General features: G+C 49.1%; 1 protein-coding gene across 3 annotated transcripts in view; it reads right to left on the bottom strand.

Moving 5' to 3' along the window:
* Window positions 1–21,277, bottom strand: part of NPC1 (NPC intracellular cholesterol transporter 1) — a 50,527-nt gene extending 29,250 nt beyond the window's left edge. For 2 of the 3 annotated variants that reach the window (XM_070049760.1, XM_070049761.1), the window contains exons 1-4: window positions 20,692–21,277; window positions 6,415–6,537; window positions 5,057–5,163; window positions 2,716–2,891 (exon numbers count right to left, since the gene is read on the bottom strand). In XM_070049760.1, the coding sequence (XP_069905861.1) occupies window positions 2,716–2,891; window positions 5,057–5,163; window positions 6,415–6,537; window positions 20,692–20,775 (490 nt within the window). In that variant the 5' untranslated portion in view covers window positions 20,776–21,277. 3 annotated transcript variants of the gene reach the window in all.
* Window positions 21,278–23,674: the final 2,397 nt, after the last annotated feature.

The raw sequence follows: 23,674 nt of genomic DNA, 5'->3' as shown, positions 1-23,674 counted from the left end.
TCCTGGCTTCGGATCAGCACGGTGCGCCGGCCGCAGCGGCCATTGGAGGGTGAACCAACGGAAAAAAGGTAGACCTTTCTCTCTGTCTCTCTCTCACACTGTCCACTCTGCCTGTCAAAAAAAAAAAAAAAAAAAGTATGTCCAGTTTTATAAGAAACTGTCAAAATGACTTCCAAAGTGGCTGCAGCATTTTGCATTCCCACCAGCAACGAATAAAGTTCCTCTTGCTCTGCATCCCTGCCAGCATTTTGGGTTTTGGTCATTCTAAGAGGTGCACAGTATATCACATTATTTTCACTTTCAAACTTTCAATTGCCTAGTGACATATATTGAGCTTGCTTTCTTTTTCTTTCTTTCTTTTTTTTTTAAAAGGGCCATCTATTTTTCCTGAAAGTCAGAGTTACAGAGAGAAAGGGAGAGGGAGAGGGAAAAGGAGAGGGTGGGGGTAACCTCTAACCCCTGGTTCACTCCTCAGATGGCCACAGAGGCCTGGGCTGGGCCAGGCTTGGCCAAAGCCAGGAGCCAGGAGCCAGGAGCCCCATCTGGGTCTCCGACGTGGGTGGCTGAGGCCCAAATATCTAGGCCATCTTCTGCAGCCCTTCCCAGGCCATCATCAGGGAGCTGAATCAGAAGTGGAGGAGCCAGGAAATGAACCGGCTCCCACATGGGATGTGGGTGTCACAGGCAGTGGCTCCCCTGCTACGTCAAAACACTGGCCTTGGGGCCGGCGCTGTGCCGCAGTGGGTTAAAGCCCTGGCCTGAAGCACTGGGTATCCCATATGGGCGCCAGTTCGAGTCCCAGCTGCTCTTCTTCTGATCCATTCTCTGCTATGGCCTGGGAAAGCTGTAGAAGATGGCCCAAGTGCTTGGGCCCCTGCACCCACGTGGGAGACCTGGAAGAAGCTCCTGGTTCCTGGCTTTGGTTTGGCTTAGCTCCGGCTGTTGTGGCCATCTAGGGAATGAACCAGCGGGTGGAAGACTTCTCTCTCTGTACTCTGTCTTTCAGATAAATAAAATAAATCTTTTCAAAAAACAACCACCACCACCACCAAAAACAAAAAAAACAAAAAAAAAACAAAAAAAAACAACAACAACAAAACGCTGGCCTGAGCATCTTGTCATATACTTATTTACCATCTGTATGTCATTTCTGTTCAGGTTTTTGACCCATTTTTCAACCAAGTTGTTCGCTTTCTTATTGCTGAGGTTTCAGAGTCTGTTGTGTATTTTAGGTCACACTCTGTAATCAACTGTTTTTCCCAAATGTTTTCTCCCAGTCTGTGACTTGTCTTCTCATTTTCGGGATGTCTCCGAGTTTTCTCAATGACAACAGTGCTGCAGTGGATATTCCCATGTGGCTCTCCCTTTATAAATGCATCAAGAGCCTCTCCCAGGCAGAGTGCTTCCAAAGAGGAATTGCTGAGGTGAAAGTGTATTTACCTTCAACTTTATGAGGTATGCAAAGTTGGTTTTCAAACACTTGCGCCCAGTTATGGTTGCCAGGGGTACAATCTATTAGCATTCCTACTGTTCTGCATTCTCACTAATGACTGGAATTGACCAGCTTCTTAATTTGTGCCAAGGTAATAATGTGAGGAATGGTGCGTCACTCTGTCAATAGCTGTGTTTAGTTGAATGCTCCAGATACTGTCTACATTTGTGAATCTTTTCATTTCCGATCTCTCCTTTTCTTCTCTTGTTATGAAATCCTTCCTTACCTTAATGTCACATTAAGACATTTTGTATCGCTTGTAACATTTCCAAGCTTAAGGTTTTTTAAACTATCATTTTTTAGAATATGTAAAAATAAAAATTAGATGAATGTAACCCATTTTCTCACCCTGTTTATCAGCCAGCCCCAACTTTCCCTCCATTTGTAACCACACACCTCTCATCTATCAACTTTCCACAGGTGCACGGTTCTGTTTTTGGACAGATCTCGTTTCCAACCATGCAGGGTGGCTTTTACGTCACACCTTTTGCAAGACTGATTCCGAGGTACCTTTCTTTTTGATGCTTTTGTCAATGAGATCTTTTTCCTATTGGATTTTTCTGTTGTATTTTTAATTGGTCATTGCAATTAGCCATTGTTGCTCTAACAGTCAATAACTTTGCTGAATTCTTAATTTTGTTATTTTGTAGATTGTTCTTGGACACTTTGTTTTGTCTGGCTGTGTCTAATCTGCTGTCTACCCACGGCTATTTCTCAGTCACAGTTCCAGTTGGTTCTGTTTCATTCTTTCTGTGGAGCATTCTATTCTTTCAGGAATCTTTTCTCTTGTCTGTCACAGAGGGTCTCTTTTACACTGTCCTGTGTTTTCTAGCTGTTGTGGGGGGGGGCAGTTATGTGCCCTCTGTGGTGCTTCCTTTCCCTTAGGGAGAGGTGATGTTTCCAAGCCTCTCTCCCTCTCCAGCGTCAGCTAGTTCTATCTTGCCTCCTGTCTCCTCAATCTTACAGAGATTCGTAAGGGCATACCACTGACATTCACTAGAACTGAAGTCCCAAAGGTTGTTAAAATGTACAGAAGTAAACTTCTCTATGCAAAAACTTAAAGTCAGGGAGGGATTGAAGCAAACACTTTAGAAACCGCTACATTGTTTGTAGCTCTAGACCCAGAATACTAGCCAAGCAACAGCTCTCATTTCACTGGCAAGGGAACTGAGTATTGTGATTTAAACAAACTTGATCCACTAGCCTGGTGCCAGCTTGCTTACCATCAGCGAACCTCTGTCCAATGTAGTACTGTAATTCCTTTACGTTTGTTTTTGTCTGGTTCGTGGCAGGATCTACATACGCTTCAGTGGCTGTAACATTCAGAAACTGACTCTGGCGAGGGCTGCATGTCAGCTCACAAAACAGGTTCATTAGGTTATAGAAACAGGACGGACATCTAAAGAAAAGGTAAATTATATTCTGTATAATGGGGCCAGTGAAAAAACAACTTAGAACAAAGAATATTTAAAATTCATTGAAATGAGAAATGAATTACCATGAGTACATATCAAACCCAGGAATTCTAAACTTAAAACCTCATACTCAAATACACAGCTTAAAAAACTTCTTGAATTACTACCTTTATTCTGTCCAGAAGTGATTTCAAAAAAAAGAAAGATGCTTTTCTGAATTCTGCACTTTCTAATTTAGACACTTCCTTTGCCCTAGGGCTAAAGTCTCTTTAGGAGCACCACAGTGGGAAGGGAGGGAGGGAGGGAGGGAGGGAGGGAGAAGCACCACACTAGACTTTTTATTTTAAAACCTCATATCGAAGGGCCTTCTTCCAAGCCCCGGATAATGTCCAGGCCCTCCTAAAACATTAGGTTTCTCTGGCTTTTTTTCCCTCTTTCTATTTTTGCTTTCTTTGAGAGGTAGAGAGACACAGACTAAGAAAGCTCCCATCTGTTGGTTTACTCAGCAAACACCCGCAATAACCAGGGCTGGCTGTGTGCCAGAGCCAGGACCTGGGAACTCAGTCCAGGTCTCCCAGCAGTGGGTGGCAGGAACCCAATAATTTAAGCCATCAGTGCTGCTTCCCAGGGTCTGCACTGGCAGGAATTTGGAGTCAGGAAATGGAAGCTGGACTCAAATCCAGGTGCTGTGAAAAGGGAACTGGGTGTCCCAACCACCGGGCTAACCACCTGCCCCCAGCTAGGGACTTGGAAAGCTAATCTCTGGCAATAGATGTTCCAGAAGCACCAGGGTTTTCATGAGAACAAGCTATCTGCTGTCCCTCGGGTTCAAAGTTTAAGCTCCTAATGTTGACTTGTGTACGGTAAGAGTCCTCCCCTGCCTTTGGTCCACTGCTGCCATCGCTTCACTGGACTTACATCCTTGCGACACAACCGAGATTACTTTCCACTCTGATCCAGTCCCGGTGACTAGGCACAGGATGAGGAGGGCGTGCCCGGCGTCGAGAGCCTCTGCTCTAGTGAAGGCAAGAGCCGCACAGCCTGTCTTTCAAGACACCTGCGCTTCCCTGAGACAAACCAGAGAATGGCAATGACAACACCGGGTCAAGGCCACTCTTGTGGGCAGCTTCCTCCCGTCCTCTTTGAGTCACAAGCCTCCTTCCAGGTTGCTACCTTTAGTCTCCATAACCATCCACTTGGTTACCTGTATAATATTCCCTATCGGGTTCTTTTTCTGCTATCACAAATAAACCTTTGGTTCCTCTGTCCATGACGGCCCACCCAGAACGGATGCTAAGTAAGTGCCTTTTGACGGAGTGACGAAGGCTCCAGTCTGGTTCTGGCAAAATCCTCCAGCCGTCCACAGGATGCAGTGCCCTTGTCAGGGTCTCAACACTGTATCTATTATGTTATTCCACGTCACTCTGAACTTAGTGCTGGCCTGCACCCTGTATCCTCCCCGGAAGCCGGTCTGCGCCCTGTCACCTGCAGTATCTGTAGAACTGCCATTTCCCTTCTCTATTTGCTCCCCATGTGTGCTGAAGTCTGAAAGTTTAGGAAGGTACTACAGTCTGCTGCTCTAAGGAACGCCACTGAGAGCAGCCGAGTAGGCCTTGAGAGGGATGGCTGTTAACCCACCTTCTTTTCATGGGCCTGGGTCACAGGTAACAGACTGGACAGGGGACAACCTTTGACAAAACCAGCCAACTACACCGGAACAAGCTGAGCCAGCCAGTGCCTGCTCTACTGGGGACACGACCCTAGCACGTGGTTTCACTGCAGGAAGGGACAGGAATGATATGCAAGGAAGAGGAAGGGAGGGGACGACACAGAGGACTGCAGAGTTGAGGGTCTCAGGCCGGGCACCTAAGTAGGACCCACCAGGATCCTCTCCTTCCACAGCACACAGGAGCTCTGTCTGAAAGGAGGTGGCCCACAGGGCACCCTGTGGGGTGCAGAGGAAGCCAAGTGCCAACTCTGAATGCAACTAGGAAGAGAAGCACGTCTGATCATCATTACTTCCTCTTTATTTCTGACAAGACATAGAATGCTTTCTTAAAACTGACTGACTTTTGAAAGGCGATGAGAACACTACTGGTTAACAAGTACCTGAAACCCACGGGTTCTGTTTGCCTGGTAGTCACCCTACCTGGACAGAAACTGTAGCGGCAGCTGCAGGTTGTCTTTCAGTGTTTGAAGCTGCTGCACATCACAACAGAGGCTGACATTGTCAAAGAAAAATCCTGGACAGAGTTCCTTCGGGGAGAGAGAGCAAGGATGTCAGTGTGGCACAGCTGAGAATACGGCGATGTTTCTCAAGCAACAAAGACAACCTCATTCACGGGGTTCTTCTAAGGACGCCGGGGCAAGGCAGGTATGGGCGAAGTTCTTGCAGAATTCCTTTTTTTTTTTTTTTTGACAGGCAGAGTGGACAGTGAGAGAGAGAGACAGAGAGAAAGGTCTTCCTTTGCCGTTGGTTCACCCTCCAATGGCCGCCGCTGCAGCCGGCGCACCGCGCTGATCCTGGCAGGAGCCAGGAGCCAGGTGCTTTTCCTGGTCTCCCATGGGGTGCAGGGCCCAAGCACCTGGGCCATCCTCCACTGCACTCCCTGGCCATAGCAGAGAGCTGGCCTGGAAGAGGGGCAACCGGGACAGAATCCGGCGCCCCAACCGGGACTAGAACCCGGTGTGCCGGCGCCGCAAGGTGGAGGATTAGCCTATTGAGCCACGGCGCCGGCCATTGCAGAATTCTTTTAAAAGGCTGTCATTTACTATGCACAGAGTTTTATAAGTAGAACCCTTTCTAATCTTCTTATTTGGAAGCTTACTGAATCCCCTTGAGAAACGTTTCACGTCTTCTCAGGTTTAAGTTCAACTCTCACTATTTCCCATTTCCATGAGTCACTCCGGGGGAAGCCAAAGCATCCAATAATTCTGATGGAGGCGGAGGGTGAGTGGCAGAGCTTCTGTTGTCATGTGACCTCGATTTTAGATTACTGAGGCCTCTACAATCAGTCTTTCTCCTCTTGTTTTTCTAGTCCTTTCTCTGGGTTCCTGTGTGTCTGCTACATGAGAATGGCACAATGCTGGCACAATGCTGCCAGCAGCCCAAAGCCACAGACTTTCGGGGCACACACAGCATGCACTAAAAGGAACAGGGGAAGAGGAAGATCTCAGCCACCTAGCAGCGGACTCCGTCCAATGGCTGAAACCTAGGAACCAAAAAAAGCAAGCTGCTAACAGATTTTGCAGAAGCTGCGAAGAGCAACGTTGGCGCTCACAGCCTCAGTCTCTAAATAGTAACCCGCCAAGGGGAAACTGTGTGAGGCATGGAAGTCTGCCCCTGAAGAAGGAAGCCTCTGGACTCCCCTTCTCTGCCATCCGGTGCTCCAGGTGAGAATCCGGGATAAGACTGCAGCCCATCCGGCTCCCCTGCACAGTGGCATATTTACTGAGGATCTGAAAAAGAGCAACTTGTGTTCCCAGCACCCACGATAATGACCTTACCTGTATTAAGTCGTAGCCATCCTTGGGCAATGGTTTTGGCGGGCCAGAATATTGGCAGTTGTATCTCTTATCTCCAGAGGCAATGCCACACTCTCCATACCAAACACAGGACTGGGGAAGCACCTACAGAAAGTCAACATGGGACCCGGCGTCACCAGGGGTCGAGGGTAAAGCAAATGTCAACCACAAAAAGCAACACTGCAGAACTCTTCCGACATTATCAGCGAAATGAACTAACAGCTAGGGGTGCGCAAAGATACACCAATGCCTAAGTGGATCTGTCAAGTCAGTGAAGCAGGTGATGGAAGGTACTTAGTTTACATGTTTTCTACTTTCTACCTGTTTATTTGTCGCTAAGAGGCAGCTTTGGTTCTGTGTAAGAATCACTAAGAACCAATATCGAGGAAAGAAAGATGATGCATGAGATTTTGCACATCTGCATGAGGAACTCCATAAGCTCTAAACAATGAAAGACTATTTCCATATATAGGTTAATTCATATTGGTACACTGTAATGGGAAGAACAAAACCACACAACATCAGTAACCCCACATAGGAGAAGGAAGAATAAACACACCTTGTCCCCAGGATCTAAGGAGCAAACAAGCAAAGGGCTAACTTTAGGGAATTCACCTAAGCCATCTTGAGGGAAATATGTGCAGATTGCTCAAGAGCCACTCACACTGCCCATGTGAGAGTCATGAGGCTCTCAGAAAGCTCAGAAGAGGGAGGGTTCCACGTGAATCATCAAGCCAGCATCCTCCAACGGGTACAGCCTGGGGCAACCCGATCCTCTGTGCCACAGCCAACTCAGCCAGCCAGGCAGGCCTGAGTTAGCCAGGGCCATGGGCTTGTGCTGTCTGTCCCCCAGGACACAGAAGGGATCAAGACACAACCATGACTCCCAGGGTACCTGGAGGAAAAGCCATTAAAAGAAAACAAAAATCTGAACAGAGCAACAGCCTGAATTCTCTCCAGTTCCAATGACACATGACCCATGCATATGCATGAGCCAAGTCAGGCTGTGTTGGTGCCCAGCATCAAGATTCACACTCCATAACAGTTGGGGAAGCCCCAACACATGAGGGAGAAAGCAGGCAGGGGGCTGGGGTGTGTTTGGGCAGGGGCAGGCAGGGAGGAATCCAAACAGCCAGTGTAACTTGGTTCCAGATCCATTCTTCAGAGAGACTAAACTAACAATAAGGCTGCCCAACCTCTTTATTCAATAAAAATCCTATCTTTAAGCCACAAGGGAGCGAAATTCTACAAATGAAGAAGTGGCAGCCTTCAACAAAGACTCATACCATTCCTCAGGCAAGAAGTTATAAAATTCCACCATTGTTTTTATGTATAGAGAATCCTAAATATTATTCCCATAAACCCAGCCATTCTAAGGAAAGTATTCCAGTTCTGGAATCCTCTAACTCAATTTCAGAAAGGAAAAAGCTGGGTACAGAGATGGGAGAAACTGCTAGTGTTTATGTGTAATACAAGAACTCTTGACTGAAGGGCAAGGCCAGGAGGTCTCACTCCCAGGCACTCTGGCCGGTCACAGGAGCAGGAGCACCAGCGTTGGAAGGAAAATGCTTTAGACCAATTAAACTGAGTGAAGCTCACTTGAGCAAAACAAAAATGGTTCATGAAACAGGCACCTCCCAAAACCAGAACAAGTTCCTGGAACTCTATGTGCGTATCACACAGCATTTCTAGAAGAACAGAAGCGAAGCATAAACAAGAGAATTGCTACAGCTGAGGCCAGCAGCAGCCACAGGTTACAGGCTAGTCAGTCAGCTGGCTGGAGGGCGTCCTGCAACCAACAGAAGCTCGGTTACTGTGATCCAAATCCACGCTGCGCGGGCCCAGTGCAAGCCCGTGGCCTTCCTCAGATGTCACTAAACCACAGAAACCCAGTGAGCAAACCACAGTCCTGGCATGACACACAGGATGGGTGTCTGTAGCCTACACCCCCTGGCTCAGCACTTGGTGTAATGGAGGCAAAAAGAGATGACCCGAGCTGGTTAGGTTCCTTTTCACAAAGATCATCTTTTCTAATTTATGCCAAAATTTATTCCTAAGCAAAATGCTGTTCCCACCCATCTGGTGGGGGAGGGGAATGCACGGAGGGTGGCCAGGTGTCCCGGGTTCTGGCCCTAAGGACTCATGAGGCTCCCGGTAATGTGCTTGTTGAGCCCTGGTGCACCTGGAACCACACCTGGGCTCGTACTTGCAGCTGGTTACTGGCCCAGGCTGAGCAGGCGTCCTCTGCTCACCTCACAGGTTTGGTGTGAAGATCAAGCCAGGGAATAGAGAAGTACATAGAGTGAGTGTAAGGCACAATACAGTCAAATTTAAGTGATTATTGCCAATGCCTTCCAACTGTGGCACCTCAACAAAGAGGTTCCAGAGACTGGAAGAAATAAAAAACCAAACTGAGGCCCCCTTGGGTCCAGGAGACGGGCTTGAACCATAGCTCTGGGGTTTGCTTCCCCAAAAGTCGTCCTGCCTAAAGCAGCAGCAACCGGAGCTAGGAGGGCTGGTGGGGAGGGGGTCCAAAAGAACTTAGAAGTCACTCACTGTGTGCCAGGTGCCCTTTTAAATGCTCTTCAGACACCAATTCAAATAACCCCAACAGGCCAGCGCCACGGCTCACTAGGTGCGGCACCGGCACACCGGGTTCTAGTCCTGGTCGGGGCGCTGGATTCTGTCCAGGTTGCCCCTCTTCCAGGCCAGCTCTCTGCTGTGGCCAGGGAATGCAGTGGAGGATGGCCCAAGTACTTGGGCCCTGCACCCCAAGGGAGACCAGGATAAGTACCTGGCTCCTGCCATCGGATCAGTGCGGTGCGCTGGCCGCAGCGCACCGGCCGCAGCGGCCACTGGAGGGTGAACCAACGGCAAAAGGAAGACCTTTCTCCCTGTCTCTCTCTCTCACTGTCCACTCTACCTGTCAAAAATAATAATAATAATAATCCCAACAACAGTTTAAGGAAGGTGCTACTATTATACCCATTTTAAAGATGTGGAAATAGACGCACTGAAAAGGCTAAAAAACTTATTTAAGGGCACACAAGTAACAGCAAAGCCAGGACTCAAACCAGGGCATCCTGGCTCCAGAAACAGACTCTGCAAAAATCTAGCTGCATAACTGGGGTTATCCCTCCAGCATTGCACTCTCCTCGGCCTTCGCCTTGTACAAGACCAAGCACTCACTCACAGCTGCGCTGACCGGAGGCCTCTGTCCCCCTCAAATCCCGACCTTCACCTCCCCGCTTTCACCTGCAGTTGAAAAGGCAGAGCTCATCTTCCTCATGTGAGCTTCCTCAGGGGCCTCCACCGTCTGATCTTTCTAGTCTACATTTTCAACCTCCTCTCTTTCTTGGTTCCTGCACCTGACCACAAACGCTGCTCCAATGTCACTTGTGGGGCCCTTTCTAAAGCTGCACTTCCAACCTGCTGCCCGGCAGCCTCAGGTGCTCAGCAGGGGGCTAACAACCCCCCCCCCCCCGCCACCTCCTCCGTTGCCAACGCCTGGGCACTGGCATCCCAAATGGGCTCCGGGTTGAGTCCCAACTACTCCACATGCAACCCAGCTCTCTGCTATGGCCTGGGAAAGCAGTAGAAAATGGCCTAAGTACTTGGGCCCCTGCACTGCACGGGAGATCTGGAAGAAGCTCTTGGCTCCCAGCTTTGGATTGGCCCAGCTCCGGCTGTTGCGGCCCTTTGGGGAGTGAACAGGTAGATGGAAGACCTTTCTCTCTGTCTCTCCCTCTCTCTGTAACTCTACCTCTCAAATAAACAAATAAAATCTTAAAAAAAAAAAAAAAAAAAACTGCAGGCACTTTCAGGCCCACCTCCCACAGCTAATCCAAGGCCCATGCCTGGGGAGGCCCCTCTGCAGCCTCCTCCCCTCTCATCCAGAGTGAGACATGCAAAGCTCCTATGCACAGCTGCCACTTGGTTCTTTCTGATGTTGGCTCCAGAATTTCCTGGTGCCCAGAAGCCTACAACCCATACCTCCCCCTGCCTCGGTGACAGGCTCCAGGCATTCCAAAACGTTGCAAAGCAAACACTCTAACTTCCTCCCCTGCTCTGCAGGACCTGCCTGTTTCTGCACTGGTCATGCAGGTCCAGCCTCCCTCCCCCTACATGCCTTACCCCTCACTGCCTGCTCAGGCCACCCTCCAGCTGCCACCTCTCCTGCAGTGCCTTGCTGACACACACAAGTGCTGCCTCTCTCCCCAAGTTCCCACCATACACTTTGTTCCCCGTAAGGGTCCAACTATCACTTCCCTTACCCTCCTTGGCATCCCCTAGGATCCCATGTAGTCCTTAGAACAGATCGGTGAGGCTGGTACTGAAGGTAGAGATGAGGAAGCAGGGCTAGGCAGGTGAAAAGTGATGTTCCTGGGGTCACACTAATGCAGGGTAGAGCTGGATGCTACCCACAGCTGGCCTGGCTGGGAAGTCAGAGCTCTTCCTCGTCCTCTGTGCTGACAGTTAACTCTTAGTGGACCAGCGGCAGGCAGAGCAGGGCCATGCTCTTCTCTGTGTCCCATGCAGAGCCTAGCTGGCGTCCTAGCGATGGATTTCCAATCACAGCACAGTGGGTAGATGGACTTTATGGACAGAGAGGACAGACGTACCTTAAGATCCCTTGGACTGTCAGAGCAGCATGTGCACATGCCAAGGGTGTCCCATGCAAACAAAGCTCATACAGGCTATGCGCTTCCTTTTTAAACAAAGCCCTGATTTCTAGGCTAAAGTGCCTGGCCGAAAGCTGCCTTTATACAACGTAACAACACAGCTTGGAAAAATTTCATATCCAGTATTATTCACTGGGGAAAGGCAGTATCACCCTTGGTTGAAACCCACTAGTGTTTGAGATCTACAACAGCAAAAAGGGCACTGGATCAAAGCATGACCTCAATTCTGGAGATGGATGGTGGTGTTGATTGCAGACAATGCCACAGCCGTTACTAGACACGGTTAAATGAAAATTTTATAAGCCACATGTCTGAGGGTACTGCAAAAAGGTCACAGAAAAATGGAAGTCAAAGGCAAGCATAGGGGCGGGTGTCACGGCACAGTATGTTAAGCTGCCGTTGGCGTGCCCGCATCCCATTTTGGAGTGCCTGGTTTGAATCCTGGCTACTCTGCTTAATCAGCTTCCTGCTCATGTGCTTCCTGGGAGGCAGCAGGTGATGGTGCAAGTGTTTGGGTCCCTGTCACCCACGGAGGAGACAGGATGGAGTTCCTGGCCCCTGGCTTTGGCCTGGCCTAGCCTTGGCTATTGTGGGCATTTGAAGAGTGAATCAGTAGACGTAAGATCTCTTTCTCTGTTGTTCTGCCTTTCAAATAGACATTTTTTAAAAGAGGAAAGTTTATTTTGGTTAAAAAAGTTTTAAAATACATGCATAATCTTTTCATAAAATAGCTCAAGGAAAAATGCATTTTATTTTTAAATTCCATTTTCGATGAAATTTTGAAGGACCCTTGTCTTTTATCACCAAAAAGCTCCCAAGAGGCCAGATGTCCTTGAATAAGTCCAGTGACAAGGACTGCAGAGTGCACGTTCTCAGTTACCGTTCTGTAGATAAACAGAGACCACAAGTTCACACAGAATAAAGGACTAAGGGTCTGCAGGTCACGTGAAACATCCCAAGTCTCAAATTACATGTCTTGATAAAGCTCCACTTAAGTACCAAGGAGTCTGTCCTAGTGCATTTTACGCTGCTGCAACAGGGTACTTGAGACCAGGTAATTTATAATGAACAGAGATTCATTGGGCTTATGTTTCTGGAGGGTGGGAAGTCCAAGAGCCAAGGGCCAAATCTGGCAAGGGCCTTCTCATTGCATTGTCCTATGACAAAAGGCAGAGGGGCAAGAGGGCCTGTGTGCGAGAGCAGGAGGGGGCTGAACTCATTGTTCTTCAGGAGCTCACTGACAACCAACCCCATCCCCAAAGAACATTAACCAATTCCTGATCTAAACATCATGTCAAGGTTCCACTTTTCAACTGTGTTGCCTTGGGGATTCAGTTTCAAACACGAGAGCTTTGAGGGACACATTCCAGATCACAGCAGGGTCCAAGTCCAAGTGAGGATTCTAATTCTTCATGCTCTCCTCATGGCCACTGGCCAGTCTTACAGAGCTGTCCTGAACCATAAGGATGCATACGTTACTGAAACCTTTAAAAACTTGACCAATTTCTAAAATGTTAAAATGACTGTAGATTTTTCTTTATTACAAGTAAATATATGTCCATTACAAACATATACATTACAGGTGTATAGGAAATAACACTGAAAGTCCTCCATCAGGACAGGTGTTTGGGTTGGCAATTATGACACCTGCATCCTGGGGCCAGCATTGTGGCACAGAGGGTTAAGCCAACTCCTGCAACACTGACATCCCATATCGGAGTGCTGATATGAATCCCAGCTGCTTTGCCTCTTATCCAGCTTCCTGCTGATGCTCCTGGAAAGGTAGGAAATGATGGTCCAAGTGCTTGGGTTCTTGTCACCCACGTGGGAGACCTGGATGGAGTTCCAGGCTCTTCGCTTTGGTGTAGCCCAGCCCTGGTCATCATAGCCATATGGAGAGTGAACCAGCAGACAAAAGATCCATCTCTCTCTCTCTCTCTCTCTCTCTATCTCTATCTCTATCTCTCCCTGTCACTCTGCCTTTCAAGTAAAACGAATCTTTAAAAAGACCTTTCTCTCTGTCTCTCTCTCTCTCACTGTCCACTCTGCCTGTAAAAAATAAATAAATAAATAAAAATGCCTTAAAAAAACAGACACTGGATCTGCTATTGGAGTACCCGGGTTTGCTTTCTGGCTCTAGCTCCTGATCCAGCTTCCTTCTAATACAATGCAGACCCTGGGAGGCAGTGGTGATGACTCAAGTGATCGACTTCTCGTCACCCACTTGGGATACCTCGATCGAGTTCCCTGCTCCTGGCTTCTGTCCCAGTTGAGGCCACTCTGGGCATCTGGGGGTAACCCAGCAGATGGGAGTGCTGTTTCTGTCTCTTGAATAAAGTAGTCCTCCCTCATGTCTCCATCCCCAGTCCCAGTGCTAATTTATCTGATGTGGGTCTTCCAGGCTTTCAATTTCTCCCTATAAGTACACATACACAGATGTGTACACAGAAACATATACACAAGCCCAGTGACTTTTCAATTGCTTTTCCACAAATAAACCTCAACTACCCTCCCCAGATTGGCTGTTGGCTCTACCTTAACTGTCCTTGACTGTATTTATCCAAATCTCAAAGGCCAAACTCCAGTCCTGGTCTCCAAGTTGGGAAAAACAAATCCACCCATTGTTCCCTCTGCAGGTTTCAGTCTCACCCACCCCGAAACACCCTCTCTAATTGTCCCTACTTACAACAAGGCTGTCCCAAGACTCATTTCCTCCACTGAACTCTGAGTCCTTTCACCCAGCACCAGTTCCCATGTTCCCTGAGTTGGTACGTGGTCCTTGGGCAAGAGCATGCTGGCCCTGGTTGCACTGCACTGAGATTGGAGCGGAGCCATGCTGGGAGCAGCACCCATAGCCCCAGTCACCAAGGCAGCAACGCCCTGTGCCACAGCATTCTGCTGTACCCTATCTGTGGCTGTCACTCACACTTCACGAGCTCCATGCTAGGACAGGCACTGACAGGGCCTTAGAAGACCCAGCATTCCACAGCAGCTTAGGAGCCTTAAGGTATCTGTAGCAAACTCTCAACTCTGCTGCTGAATCTCAAACACACAGATGACAGGTAAATGAGTGGGTGTGGGCATGTCCCAATTATCCTTCACTCACAGACAGGCTATGAGCAGGCCACAGTTTATTGGCTCCTGCCCTAGGATCAAGCAGCATTTATGAGAATCACAAAGTTGTGATGTTGGGAGAGGTTGCAAGAGTAATTTCTTGCTTTTGCCTGGACTCCCTTGTAACACTACAGAACCTCAAAGGGCAGAGCCCTGATAAAATACTTTGCAATTCCATACAACCACATTCAATGCTGATTGAGAAACCATGAAAGCCCACCATGAGTTGAAGGAATTTGACTGGATTATGTAAATCCAGAAAGGAGAAGTACTGGCGTTTTTACTTCAACTGCAATTTGAGTAGTTGCAGACTGGTCTCCATTTTTCAAGGTCAGATCATGTAGATGTTTCACAATAAGCTCTGAAGTTTAATTACTGGGTATATGACTGGATAAGAAAGCTGCTTTCAACAGTAATAGAACCAATTCAGGAAAGGTTAAAAGCCACAAGCCCCTTTAGCTGCATGTTGTGAAACCTGACTCTTAACAGGGAGCTCCCTGAGCACGTAACATCACGTGGAGAAGCTCTGAATACAAGTGAGCAAATCTTCTACTTTTTAACTGCTGTAGGAAATCCTGCCAAAGAGGCCGGGATTGTGGTGCAGTGGGTTCAGCGTCTGTTTGCAACACTAGCATTTCACATCAGAGTGCTGCATTCTGTCCCAACCACTCTGCTTTCCATCCAGCTCCCTGCTAATGTAGATGATGAAGAAGTAGATGATGGAAGTAGATGATGGTCCAAGTATTGGGCCCCTGCACCCATGTGGGAGACCAGGATGGAGTTCCTGGCTCAAGGCTTCAGCCTAAGCCCAGCCAAGGTGAGGATAGCCATTTGGGGAGTGAACCAGAGGATGCAAGATCTATCTGTCCCTCTCTCTCTGTTGCTCTGCCTTTCAAATAAATAAATCTTTAAAACAACAACAACAAAAAAATCCTGCTGAATTTACTTTCAGATCCTTACCATCAGCCATGTGCCAGGTACAAAGTCAGAAGATCTCTCCCTGCTTCCTTCATTTCTCTATGGATTAGGACAGCAGTGTTTTACAGGCAAGGGAGCCAAGGTTCAGAGAAGACACTGAGGTCACATGGCTTGTAAGGGACATGATTCTGAACGCCAAGTTCAGCTTGCGCCACACCTCCCCCAGCCACAGTGTCCTTCAGACTCCAGCCCAGTCAGCCACCGAGCTATCATCAGAATCTTTCAGGGTGGGGCTGTCCCTTCCACCATGATCCTGCATGAACAGCCCTTCTCCTCAAACATGTAGACTTGTAGAAATAATGGTCACCATTCCCATCTTGTTAAGCATCTCTCTAGGCAGCTGTCAAGTAATGACTCACTTCCTCAAGGCCACTGACAGTCCTCAGTCCCAGACCAGCACTGTCATTGGGTGTGCCGGGCTGGGTCCCTCACTTCTGCTGCTGCACTGGAATGGTAAAGCTAGTGCAGGACCTGGAAACAGGAAACATGCCGGGCTCAAAGGGACAGAGGGGAGGTGGTGACTCTACTGGTTCTCCAGGGAGCAGAGGCTGGCCAGGCTGGTCAGGACGATGCAGCATGGGGGTGGAGGGAGTGATGTGGAGAATCCTGTCCAGGGATGAAGTTGCCTGATGCTTCTTTAGACAGGGAAGCAGATCAGGTGAACATGGCAAGAAATTTGAGGTGGAGGCTGTGCTTATCTGACTTCTGACTAACAGCAATCTCTGGAACTATCAAAAAGATTTATAGGTCTGGTGCTGTGGCACAGTAGGTTAATCCTCCACCTGGAGTGCCGGCATCCATAAGGGCACCGATTTGAGTCCCAGCTGCTCCTCTTCCAGCTCTCTGCCATGGCCTGGGAAAGCAGTGGGAGATGGTCCAAGTCCTTGGGCCCCTGCACCTGCGTGGGAGACCTGGAAGAGGCTCCTGGCTCCTGGCTTCGGATTGGTCCAGCTCTAGCCATTGCAGCTATTTGGGGAGTGAACCAGTGGATGGAAGACCTTTTTCTCTGTCTCTCCCTCTTACTGTCTGTAATTCTGTTTCTCAAATAAATTAAAAAAATCTTATTTAAAAAGAGATTTATTTTATTTATTTAAAAGGCAGAGATACAGAGAGAAAGGGAAAGAAAGAGAGACAGACGTCTTCCATCAGCTGGTTCACTCCCAAAAACGGCTAGGTCAGGCCGAAGCCAGAAGCCAGGAGCTTCTTCCAGGTCTCCCACGTGGGCCATCCTCTGCTGTTTTCCCAGGCACATTAGCAGGGAGCTGGATGGGAAGTGGAGCAGTCAGGATGCAAACTGGTGCCCATATGGGATGCCAGTGCTGCAGGCGGTAGCTTAACTCACTATGCCACACATTGGCCCCTCTGGAACTATCTTACAGTCTACCTGGAATGAACATATAGCCGCGTAACAAAGGATAATTTGCATGTGCACCAGACTTGCCTGTGTCTAGGTGTTTAAGTCATACTTTTTTTAGTTAGGGGTCAACTAGTCCAGCTCTTCACTTGCCAGGTAACCCCTTCATCTAACAGTCTGAGCAACTCGCTCAAGATCAGACTAATAGACAAGCATGAGCTCTGGAACCCACAAGTCTGAATTAAACCATGCCAGTGCGGGTCAGTACCTACACTCCTCAGGCTTTTTCCTATAGAACATTTAGTGTGGCAAGTGAGTCATGGCCGGCCCAGGAGGCTGAGAACAGCCTGATTCACCATTGACTTTCGGGAGAAGCCACATCAGACAGGAACACGCCTTGAAGCAGATTTCTCATGGGCCAAATGGAACATCTGCTGAACACCCATGTTCCATCCAGCTTGCTAGATACAAATACTTTGGCTGTAGTATTTTGAATTTGAATAAATCAGAGCACAGAAAGTGGAAGTGGTAGTAGTTCAAGCTGCTACTCTGTCACTGACCATCTATGTGACCTTGGGACAAATCTGAGCCCTAATGTCCACAGTTGTAAAACAGGAAAAACAGCATCCTATGTCTCTTAAAGGTTCTGTGGGGCTAAAACAAGATGAGGTTGTGGCAGCAACAGAATACTACCCAAACACAGGGTAGCAACTTCTCATTTTTAGTCTCCTGTAATCTAGAACAGCCCTTCTGCTAATCTAACTGTGTTGAGATAATTCACATATCTTTTCAAGTCAGTGTACAGTTGAATGGCTTTTAGTAACAATTACGTAACCACCACCCCTCCATTCCCCTGCCTGTTTTCTCCAGTTTTCCTCTTATCTACCTGGTACACACGGATTCATCCTGCACAGCTTGGCTCAAAAAATGGACTCCATTTAACATTCTGTCCTTATCCTTGCTTAAGCACTTTCACGGTATTACAATTTTGGATGTATCCAGCCTTCCCCACACTGTGAACAAGACAGGAATAGTAACTACTAACATTTACAAAGCTCTTTACAGTGTATGAACTGCTTTCTGAATGGGTTCTTTCTTATGACCTTCGCATCTGACATTGCGCCCAGAACACTCACTTTATATTTATGGAATTAATTTGAGTTCCTTTTGTGACCTACGGAAGGGACAGCAGCAAGATGAACAACAAAATTTAAAGTTTCTCTTGAACTCAACAGCACACTTGCACAAGAGAGAGTCTTTTTCTTCCGCTTAAGTCTTGTTGCCAAAGCAAATGTTCCAGACAGAAGTACAGTCCACAGTTGATCATTGCTGTCACCCAGAACTCAGCTGCAAACTGATCGCCACTAATCTCTACATCCCTCTCCAAAATCCATTTTGAGGTCCAAATATTTGGTATTATAAAGAGACACCTGTCTAGAGTCCTGACCGTTTCTGCCCGGAGAGGATAAAATAGAGTTCTTGCCCTCAATAAGCTTGCAATCTGGTAGTTCAATGCAAAAATGTTTCTCTGCCTTTTCACAAGCGCCCTGGGAAGAAGGGAGAGCTATTAACTCAGTTTTACAGAGGAAGAGACGGGCTCCAGAGGCAAACCGGCCAGCCTAAGATTACCCACAGGAAGAAGCAGAGTCAAGATCCATAACGAGGTCTTTCAAGTCTTAAGTCTTTTCCCAGGCAGCAAATGCTTTTGCAGGAGTTTAAACACACTTAGAACCTCAGAGGGTGGGCATCCTAGCTTGGCAGGGGGCGGGGGAGGAACAGGACAACAAGGCCACAGATAATGCAGCATGGGAATTGGAGCTCCGAAAGACATGTGAGGTTCTGATCAGCAAGTAGTTTGGTTTGGCTGCTGGGCTGACACCTTTCACAGGGCTATGGGGTAAAGGGCCACCTGAGATCAGATTAGAGCTGGCCGACCCCAGGCTTCCAGGTAGGTAACGTGCCATGCAGGACACTGCCTCCCTGTGAGGAGGGCAGGGTGAGGAAAGCTCACCCAAGAGAGAGCTCATGCTGTCTTCATGCCCAGAGGGATTCTTTGTTCTGGACAACATAACAAACACTGAAGGGATACAAAGACCTATTCAGCAAGTCCCTTTCTCTCTGCCCACTCACCAAAATAAAAATCCAGTTATCCCCTTGATTGCTTATGTTGGTAAGAGATCTGATCATCCCATCAGTCCAGGGCTGGGAGAGACCAGGAGAGATGACCCTCTGGCCTCCAATCTCAGGTAGTCATTCCTCATCACTGCAGGCCAGAAGATTAACCCGTTCCTGACCTCCTCGGGAAGAGTCACGCTAATGCCGAATTCCCACTCAGTTCTCACTATGTTCCTCTTCCCTCAGGAAAAAGGCTATTAAAAATCACAGCCAAGAGGCACACGCACTATTTCTCTAAATTGCACATAATACCTGGAGGATGACAACGTTTTAAATCCAAGCAGTCTATTAATGTTATTTCAGCATCTACAAATATGAAAAGTTTAAAAAAAAGGCAAAATTTCCCCCCAAATGTATTTCCAATGGTCTGTAATCCCACGACAGAACTCGATTAGTGATTAGACTAAAACCGGATGAGCTGCTATCCTAGGTGTGCATTCCAAAAGCAGGTACCCCTCTCCCAATCCGCTTGAGGCCAAGGCTCCGACCCACCAAGCAGGAAGGAGTTAATACGGACACTAACAGGTGGAGCCTTCACTGAGGATTTCAGACCTTGAAGGGCCCCCAGGATTCTACAAGAGACTCACAACCACCCTCTGACCTATGCCAGCTGTCCTAGGAGAGGCACTCCCTGGCCATCAGCAGTGGATACTACCTTGAGGTCAAAGGATTTCAGAGAGAAGTTCGAGCTACTTAAGCCTGCTGCTTACTCCTGATCTAAACTCTGGGGAAATGAAGAGCTGTATTTTCTCAAAGGGACCTAACGGCTACCTCTTGAGCTTTTAGAGTACATTAAACCAAGTGACAAGGTCTCTTCATCTACCATGCTACTTAATGGAACCAATACTTCCAGGTTTATCTGCAACAGAAACCGAGGCTTTGAGCAAAGAGTCAAAGTCACAGAGCTAGTGAGTGGTGTAGCCCAAGGTGCCAGCCAGGCACCTGCCTTTCCTCCCAAGAAGGTGTCCTGAAGTTCATTCCCATACTAGCTGTGCGCTATCACAACACACACAGCTGAGAGCGACACCTGTAAACAAACACACATACACACACACACACCCCTCTCTCGGGTCAGAATCACCTGTCCCCTTCTGGAAACTGTACAGCAGTTTGAAAGACAGCGTGTGCAGACGCTAGTAACCTGTGCGCCCCTCTGACTCACCACCCTCACACCCACCTGAGGGGGCGGGGCTAATGGGCACGGGACTCCCGGAGGCCCACTCTTTCATCCTGACTTGCTGCAAGGGACCCTACGTCCCCAGGCATCTCCTCCCTGGCCCGCAGCGTGAGAAGAGAAAACTGCAGCCACCCACGCGGCAGCGAGGCGCGCATAGTCCAGGCTCCATTCTCCTGCGAGCTAATCGTGACAAGGGGAAACTCAACGCTTTCCCAGGGGCCAGAACGCAGTGAGGAGCAGCCAGCCAGCGCTCTCCGGACTGCCAGGCTGACCCGTGTGGAGGACCCCCGGGCTGCTCCACTGGGACGCCGGAGGAAATCTGATTCCTTTCTGTCGCTCCCCTTCCACCCCCAGCCTCAGGTCCGAAGGAGGAAACAGGGGTCGGGTCTTCTAAACGACGTATACAGAGCTGCTGTACGTGGAGAACTTCAGGATAAGGTCCTGCCTCTCACCCTGCCTCATCCCACATCTTAAATCGAGCAATCAGCTGCCGACCGCTGAGGCGAGCTCAACACAGGTCCCGCAGGAAGCCCCTCCCGGCTGCCACCCTCTCCCAGACCACCGCGCAGACAGCGTGGCCGGGGGCAGAAGCACGAGACGCCGAGCCGCCTCCGGAGGCTCTCTCCGCAGACCGACTTGCTCAGGGCCGCCGGAGCCGCTGATGCACCCGCCGCCCACCGCGACTGCCAGCCGCGTCACACGTCCCTCACAGCCCACCCCGACTGCCGGCCGCGTCACACGTCCCTCAGAGCCCACCCGGCGGCCGCGCCGAGGCTTACCTGCGCCGGGCACAGCAGCAGCAGGAGCAGGCCGAGCAACCGGCCGCGCGCGCTCACGGGGCCGCCGCGTGGGGCTGCAGACATCGCCGGGGACTCGGCTCGCCGGGCTCGGCGCTGCGGCTGTTGCTTCACTTCCCCGGGCTCAATTTCAGGAGCTGGCGCCGGACCACAGACAGAGCAGGTGCCGAAGGCGGCGGGCTGTGCGCGCAGGTCAGGAAGGAAGGCGGTGTCGCCGGCTCCTCCCCTCCTGGGGGCGGGCCTGTGTGGACGTGGCGAAGCGGGGGCCTATCCGGGACGGGGACGGGGGCGGGGCCGCCCCGGGGCCTCCCCAGGTCTGGGGCTGCCCCTCTCCTCCTCTGCGGGTTCCCTGGTCGCTGGTGTGGGGCTGGGGTGTCCCAGACCCCGGCAGCTGAACCTCTGGAAAGCGGCCTGCAAGGAGACTGCTAGAGTTGTGCAACATTTTATGGCTTTGATGTCTGCAGAGTATGTGTTTATTTCGGCCCCGATACGTACTCTCCTCCCCAGTCCAGTCACCCAAAAGGAATCTCGGCTCGGCCACAAGCTAACGGCGTTCGGGGCAGTGACGCGCAGGGCTCGGGGAGCCCGAGAGGCGGAGCGCGGAGGCGGGCGGTGTCCCTCGGCCGCCTGGTCTTTGTTTACCCCGCTGCCGTCGGCTTTCGGAAAAGCGGTGGTAGCGTGTCCCCTGGTGGCCACGCAGCGCCTGGCCGCGAACTGGGAGCGAGAAAACCCTCAAGTTTGGTGCAGAGCTGGGAACCAGAGTTCCTTTCCAATTCTAAGTGAAGGCAGGGAACACAAAGAAAAAGGAGAGGCGCGCGAACTTGCATAGTTTTAGTTTTGCACCTATTTTGTGCATTTTTGGTAACATTCGCCCTTCAATTTTCAGTTGCACCACAGTCATTTCAATTTGAAAGTTAAAATGAGAGTAAGGCTATCTTTCCCAAGAGTGAAGGCCAATTTACAATGAGAAAAGGCTGTCCGTTTGCAGCCATGAATTAGCCCAGCCGCCTACGGTGCTGTGAGGGAGGTGGCCTTCCGGGTCCTACCGTCCACAGCTCTGCCTCAGTTACTAACTTGCTTCCGCATTTCTTCAGCCCTGAGATGTCCATCCTGCTGGACCAGCCGTGAAAATACAGGGATTTCCTCTAAGGTCGACGCCAGGGCTCCCATGACGACCTCCTGGCCGCCATTTACCAAAACAGCAATAAAAAGGTCCTTTGGGGTCTGGCGTTGTGGTGTGGCTGATAAAGCTGCCGCCTGCAGTGCCGGCATCCCGTAAGGGCGCCAGTTTACTGGAGTGCCTGCTGCTCCACTTCTGATCCAGCTCCCTGCTAATGGCCTGGGAAAGCAGTGGAGGATGGCCCAAGAGCTTGGGCCCTGCACCCGCATGGGAGATCTGGATGAAGCTCTTGGTTCCTGGCTTTGGCCTGGCCCAGCTGCAGCCATCTGGGGAGAGAACCAGCCGATAGACAATTTCTCTCTCTCTCTCTCTCTCTCTCTCTGTAATTCTTTCAAATAAATAAAATAAATATTAAAAATATCTTTTAGATTTCTGATTCTCAGCCTTTTATAGTTTCAGCAATGCCCTAAAATCTAGGAAATGTTTTTAAAATAAATGACCATCTCTCCATGAGAATTTTTTGAGAGAATTAGAGGGGTTTTGAAAAATTCATGAAAAATGCAGATTATGAAGAAAACTATGGGTTTCAATATTTTTTGATCCAAATTTATCTTTTAATTTCCTTTTCCAGGAACTGTTGAAAGCAGTCACATTTGTGAATCTGTGAACTTCTAAAACACGTGGGAACCTACTGCAAGGTTTCATCTTGCTTTCTTACATTTGCCATAGGCTTTCTACCTCACTACCTTTAATAATTGTGGAGGCTTTTATTCCACGTATGTAACAGTTTTGGAACCTGGATTCCTGCAGGCCAGCCACAGAAGAGTATCTAAATGAAGTGCAGATCATTAACCAGCAAGTATTTCACAAGAGCTCACTTTCTGCACCCGCAGTCCCTGCACATGCGAGAAGCGCGTGTGTTCCCAGCTATACCCCATCTGTCCTTTTCCATAGTCTTCCTCATCCCTGAGCGTATCTGGACGCCACAAAGCCCTTCTCATGGCATTGAATCACCAACGTCCAAAAGCTGTCGAATGGTTCCTTTAGGGAGAGAGATGGGAGAGTGCACCCAAGACGAAATTCTCTGTAGCTGACAGAGGAAAGAGAGAGCTACAAGTACTCGTGTTAACAGTTTTTGATCTATTATATAATTAATTTAGTCCATCTCTCTCTCTCTCTCTCTCTCTCTCTCTCTCTCTCTTTTTTTTTTAAAGGCAGAGTTAGACAGAGAGAGGAGAGAGACAGAGAAAGGTCTTGCTTCTCTTGGTTCACCCCCCAAATGGCTGCTACTGCCGGTACGCTGTGCCGATTGAAGCCAGGAGCCAGGTGCTTCCTCCTGGTCTTCCATGCGGGTGCAGGGCCCAAGCACTTGGTCCATCCTCCACTGCCTTCCTGGGCCACAGCAGAGAGCTGGACTGGAAGAGGAGAGAGGGAGAGAGAGCTTTTCTATCCACTGGTTCATTACCCAAAAGGCCACAATGGCCAGGGCTCCTGTTGGACATTAGTTTGTCACTTATTGAAAATAATGATGCAGTGAATATCCTTGAGGCTCAATCTTTGCAAACATAAACAAACTGAACTGTTGGATTTTTTATGTTATTGGGTCAAAAGAAAAATGTGTTTAAGTCTTGATCAGTGTTGAATTGCCCTCCAAAGAGGTTGCAGGTTACCAGCAGTGCCAGCCAAGGAGGGAAGGGCTGATGCCCCACGCCTTGCTGTGCAGGTGGGTGAGAAACAGCCTTTCTGATTTCACCTCTTGTTTTCAGGAATATTAGGATCATTACACAATGTAGGCCTCTATTGAAACAGCAAACTGTGTCCCATGAACATGTCCAATTATGTGTT

The sequence above is a fragment of the Oryctolagus cuniculus genome, chromosome 10, assembly GCF_964237555.1.
Source record: "Oryctolagus cuniculus chromosome 10, mOryCun1.1, whole genome shotgun sequence".
Taxonomy (NCBI): domain Eukaryota; kingdom Metazoa; phylum Chordata; class Mammalia; order Lagomorpha; family Leporidae; genus Oryctolagus; species Oryctolagus cuniculus.
Note: the sequence above shows the minus strand (reverse complement) of the source record. Positions and strands in the feature narration are given on the sequence as shown.